At 46.5% G+C, this 5,982-nt stretch overlaps 1 protein-coding gene across 1 annotated transcript; it reads right to left on the bottom strand.

The window, feature by feature from the left end:
- Positions 1-214: 214 nt before the first annotated feature.
- LOC128066272 (S-phase kinase-associated protein 1-like) lies at positions 215-2,476 on the bottom strand. The gene is made up of 2 exons (XM_052659366.1): positions 1,985-2,476; positions 215-241 (listed from the first exon to the last, which is right to left on the bottom strand). Exons 1-2 carry the CDS (start codon positions 2,474-2,476, stop codon positions 215-217), a joined length of 519 nt encoding a protein of 172 aa, XP_052515326.1.
- Positions 2,477-5,982: the final 3,506 nt, after the last annotated feature.

The raw sequence follows: 5,982 nt of genomic DNA, 5'->3' as shown, positions 1-5,982 counted from the left end.
TCTGTCTTCTTTGGAGAAACATCTTTTTAGGTCTTCTGCCCATTTTTTAATTGGGTTGTTTGGAACATGTGTGGTTAAATCATTGCAAATTTAGTTGAAGGTTCTTCTGGCCTTGGTTCACCCTCGGCCTTGTCAAAGGCAATAGTCTGAGGGGCCTCCAACCCTGCCCTGATCACATCCTGGTCCTTGCGGTGGGGGTGGGGTGGGGGGGCTCTCACACAGCAGTTGCCAGGCCTCTGGCCTGCAGGCAGCAGAGCACAGCGGTCAAGGGCCAACTTCTGTACCCACAGGTTCGGCCCCTTACTGGCTGAAAGACTTTGAGTAAACCTCCGAAACTATCCCTGTTCTGTCTCCTCTATCTGCCCAGGGGGCAGCCTGGGCCTCTCACTGTTGCTGTGAGGCTCGGTACAGGCTTGGAGCCCCGGTAGGAGCTCTGTGAGTGGTTCAGGGGTGTTTGAGCATAGCCCTGGGGCTACAATTTTACCACCTTCACCAGGTGAAAAGCGGCAGACAGAGCTTGGTCACCCTCCAGGTCTCCCTGGGCCCCGATCTGATGGATGCTCAGTCCAGGCCAAGGTGTGAGCTTTGTGGGTCTAGTGAAAGGAAACACTTCTGGCAGATTACATTCCACCTCTAGGGTTGCGGTTCCGTCTTTAAGGACATAGAACAGGAAAGCAGATTCTGGAATCAGAATGGGCTCATCTCTCTCAATTATTCTCTTATGACCTTTGTCAAGCTCTTGGCTCTGATAGATCTCAGTTTCCACATCCGTGGGCTGGACCAACGTTACTATCCAGGCCGTAAGGTCTATTGGGAGAATCAAAGCATATAACACTGGGAACATAATTGGCTCAGTGGCTCACTCATGTCTGACTCTTTGTGACCCCATGGACTGTAGCACACCAGGCTCCTCTGTCCATAGAATTTTCCAGGCAAGAATACTGGAATGGGTTGCCACTTCAGCACCTGATAAAAGAGTCGATATTGCTGGAAGTCTTGTTACATCCTCCTCCCTGTGGACCAGCTCTGGAGAGTCTCTCTGGGCCCCAAGGCAGTTTCCAGCAGCTTCAGGTCGGCTGAAGTCCAAGCACCCCCAGAGAGACCCATTTCAGAGTTGCCATCTCAAAGTGTTCCCACCTGATTAGAAATTCCTTATCTCCAAAAAGAGCTCTTGCTTTCTAAGGCAACAACCACTCAAGAAAACATCCCAACATTTGATCACATTGTCAACGTGCCTCATGAGGTCCCCTTTCTCTTCCTCCCCACATGGTCTGTGGGCAGACCACGTCCTGCTGCAGCATGGCTCTGCATTCTAAGACACGTGTGCTCTTCAAAAACAGACACTTTCTTGGACCTAGAGAGAATCATACTGAGTGCAGTCAAGCAGAGAAAGACAAATACCATATGATATTACTTATATGTGGAATCTAAAAAATAATACAAATCAACTTATTTACAAAACAGAAACAGACTCACAGGCATAGAAAACAAACTTATGGTTACCAAAGGGGAAAGGGTGGAAAGCTGATTTAGGAGCTTGGGATTAGCAGACACAGACTAATATATAAAACAGATAAACAGTTTAAGTTTCTATGGTATAGCACAGGGAATTTTTTTTTTTAAATTCTATTTCAGAAGGTTTTTTTGCAAGTTGCTTTATTTACAACGCCAACTTTAAAAGTCACTGAACTAAAATTAACTGGACAATAAACTAGGCAGAAATTGCTTTACAAAAAGGGAAAGCCCCAAATGCCGCTTTCTATAGGGAACCCACACTTCAATTTTATTCAGAGCAAAGAAAAGAAACTTTCAGTCATACTAGAAGAAACGGAGCCTTAAGTTTGGGAACTGTACTGAAACTACACATGCAATGAGGACAACATTCTGCTAATACAGTTGACTTGCTGCTGCATTTGTTGACTGTTTTTCTAATATTAACAATTATAAGCAAAGCAGTGCAACTAGTATTTGGAATAATCCTTACAGTGTTTACAGCGTTAGACACGAAATTCCACTTCTCCTCACACCACTGGTTCTCTTTGCGTACCTGGGCTTCCTCTTCTTCAGTAAAATCATTTTTGATATTGAATGTCTTTCGAATCTCCTCAGGAGTTTTGCCCTTGATCATATTAGCAACAGTCTTGCAGGTAACACCAAGCAAACCGTTGACGTCTAAGTAGTTTGCTCCCAATATAAGTTCAAAGAGTGTCCCTTGGTCAACTTCCAGGAATTCCTGATCCCAAACAGGTATATCATCTGTTCGTTTTTCTTTGTTCTCATCATCCTCAGGAGGAGGAGGATCATCCTTGTGGTGGGTGCACCGCTGAATGGCCTTTTTTAATACTGGATCATCATCTCCTTCATCATCCATTCCCAAATCTTCCAACATAGTCTTGATGGTCACAGACTGTTGTGCAATTTCAACATCAACTTCAAATATCCCTCCATCAGAACTCTGCAACTTAACTGAAGGCATGGTGTTAGGTCTCCAGGAGATGGGGGGCCGGAGGCTGAAGTGAGCAGGGCGATGTCGTCAATCAGCCAAACTGAAAAGCGGAGAACAAGGCCACTGCAGCCAGCACAGGGAATTATATTCAATATCTTGTAATAACTTATAATGGAAAAGAATATGAAAAAGAAAATACATTTTGTATATATATATATAACTGAATCATTTTGCTGTATACTAGAAACTAACACAGTATTGTAAATTAACTATATGTCAATTAAAAGAATAAAAACCAAGATGGACACTCTCTTCCAACTGAGTCACCCACACCTGCCCCCGCCTGGCAGACTGCTGCCTCCAAAACACGGGGCCTGTGAGGGCTGACCTGCACAAATGGGCAACTCCTAGGCCTAATAATAACTCGAGCCCCCTGTGATGAACTCTTTTGTATTTATTCATGGCCCCCAGCCCCACCTGTACCAATTTGACATCACTGTTTCCATAGCAAATAATAATTTTCAAATGGAATAAAGCAGGAGCTGAAAGCCCCACAAAATGCAGCTGAATGAGACAAACATGTTCCTTAAACAATGGAGCCAGTGGTGTGGTATGGCCGCAAGCCCGTGTATTTATGTTCCAGATGACTTCCATATCTCCTCCCCGGCTCCCCCACTAACGAGCAATGAGGAAGACTGGTAACTATGAAAACAATACACCACAACCTCACGAATCCTATGGGAGCGTATATTTATACACAGAGACACGACTCTCACATTCAAACTGAAGACTCATTAATGCAGCCCTGTGTCTGGAGCGTGTGTTACTCCTCAACATTTCAAAGGAAGTATGTGGACTGAAGTTCTCTACAGAATTCAGAATAGACCCTGGAGTCTCCCTCTCACTCACCGTCTGCAGCCCTCCTTTAGCACTCAGACTAGGTCCTTTCACTGGCTGGCTACATTTTCACGTTTAGGTGTTGAGTATAAGCTCCTAAGGCAGGAGCCCTGCCTTACAACAGAGACTTTGATGTCCCAGAAAATCCAGCACAGAGTCTCACACACAGAAGTAGGTATTTATGTTTCCAGAGGAACAGGATGATGCAATACTGCCCAAGAGGAGTCCTTGTGACACGTAATATCTGAGTCCACTGGAGAGCATTTGTTCTAGGATGTCCAAAAAGGGCATGAACTTGTCCTCACCTTCGTATCTCAAAGGGTGGTCCACGGATCAGCAGCAGGATATCATCTGGAGCTCATTAGAAACGTGGAGTCTCGGGCTCCAGCTCAGACCTCCCGAGGCAGAACCTGCCTTTTAACAGAATTTCCAGGTTTTTTATGTGCACACTGAAGGCTGAGAAGCCCTGGTTCATCTACACTACCTTCATGTGGATAATTGAGAGCAGTGTTTGAGTAAGAGAGAGTAGGTGTGTATGTAAGAGAGAGAGTGCTCAGAAAGAGCGTCAGATGTAAGCACCACCGTTATTCCATTCCACTAACCAGCAGCTTGAGGAGATGGCCTCAAGCAAGCCTTCAGAGTGTGTGCTCGAAAACCATTCTGTTCCGTATCCTAGGAGCCTCGGAAATCCTGTGGAGTTCATTACCTCGGTAACACCTAGGAAGAATTCTAACTCACAGAATAGCAGGTAGCAACTTAAGGAGTAGCTACACGCCAACAGGACTTCAGGCAGCCTATATTCTTTACCCTTTAAGCCACATTACGCAATAATACATGCTTACTGCTGAACACTTAGAAAATACAGATAAATACAAAGAAGAAAGTAATGCCCAATGATAACATAGCTAACATTTTCATAAATATTCTTCCTTATATCATCCTGGGGCTTCCCTGGTGGCTCACTTGGTAAAGAACCTGCCTGCAATGCAGGAGACCCAGGTTCGATCCCCAGGTCAGGAAGATCGCCTGGATAAGGAAATGGTAACCCACTCCAGTAGTCTCACCTGGGAAATTCCATAGACAGAGGACAGAGGAGCCTGGTGGGTTACAATCCTGGGGGTCACAAGAGTCAGACATGAATTGGTGAGTAAACCACCATATATCATTCTTTGAATAGATACAAGTGTCTGCATGCATACGTGTATATTCGTACAAGTTTTTAACAAAAAGGGAATCATGGTGTCTATAGTGTTTTGTGACTTTTTGTTTTAAAATACCTGTAGAATTGTAGATTTCTTCAGCTCTCACTTTCTTCTTTTCTCTACAACTGGGTTAATTACCACCTGTCCTTGAAGGATTGGCTCAAGGTCCACCACCTCTAAGAAGCCTCCCATGGTAACCCAGCCCATGGGTGCCTGTGATGTTCGGCTGACCCAGCTAGCCTGGCCACCGCTGCCTGTGTGTCGGCATTAACGCTCGTGCCCAGGTCACACCAGCTCAGCCCCGGATTCGGATGATACAGGACACTGGTCTTGGCCTGAAGCGCCTGCACAGAGAAATGCTTCAGCTACAGCAAATTCCTTCCTCTGGGCTCAAGGCTCTACACCTCAGGCCCTATCTGACCTCTGTCCTCCCTGAGCAGCTCGCTCAGTCGTGTCCGATTCTTTGCGACCCCATGGACTCAGCATGCCAGGCCTCCCCATCCATCACCAACTCCTGGAGTTGCTCAAACTCATGTTCATTGAGTCGGTGATCCCATCCAACCATCTCATCCTCTGCCACTCCCTTCTCCTCCTGGCTTCAATCTTTCCCAGGCTCAGGGTCTTTTCCAATGTGTCAGTTCTTTGCATCAGGTGGCCCGAGTATTGGAGTTTCAGCTTCAGCATCAGTCCTTCCACTGAATATTCAGGACTGATTTCCTTTAGGAAAAATCTGGAATTTCATGGTTCACTCTGCTGCTAGCCGCGTTAAATTAGAATTAACAAGTGCAATTACCAATATCCTTCTTTGACCTAGCTCCAAGGCAATTTCATGAGTTTCACCCTGATGCCCGCTCTGTTCACTGGATGAGACCACCCCCCTGTTTAGCTCTGACAGCTCTTTCTATGACCTGGAGCAAAGACTCTTCCTGCTGCCTTCTCCATCTCTGGGGCACAAAGCAGAACAGGCTCTCCTCCGTTTCCCTCAAGCCTCCGCTGGACCAGGTCTTTCATTAAACCTGCTCTGTTTAGAGGTGACAGCACCTTCTCCTAGAGAGGCTGCCCCAGTGCCCTTGGGTGGGTTGGACCCAAAGACAAGCTTAGTGACCCATATTGGCCAGAGCTCAGAATGGTCCCTTGTCACTGACCGCTCACCTGGGTCTCTGGCATGGCCTCCACAGGGAGCCCCATCCTTATCTGGCCACTGCCTGGAGGTATAAGAGGGCCACTGCCTCTCCTGTGCTTGGTGCTACCATCTCTCCAATGAGGCTGCTGCCTCCTGGCCTCACTCATTCCCAAAGATCCCCAAATTCTCAGTGGGTGTCAGCTGACACCCTTACTCTGGGTGGGGGGGGTTGTTATAATTAGCCTCTTCTTTGTACCTGCTTGCTGGGTAGCATGTGTGGGATCTTACTGGTGGGTTCAGCTGGGTTTTGAATT

The sequence above is a fragment of the Budorcas taxicolor genome, chromosome 20 (assembly GCF_023091745.1).
Source record: "Budorcas taxicolor isolate Tak-1 chromosome 20, Takin1.1, whole genome shotgun sequence".
Lineage (NCBI taxonomy): Eukaryota > Metazoa > Chordata > Mammalia > Artiodactyla > Bovidae > Budorcas > Budorcas taxicolor.
This window is presented reverse-complemented; position numbering and strand designations above follow the sequence as displayed.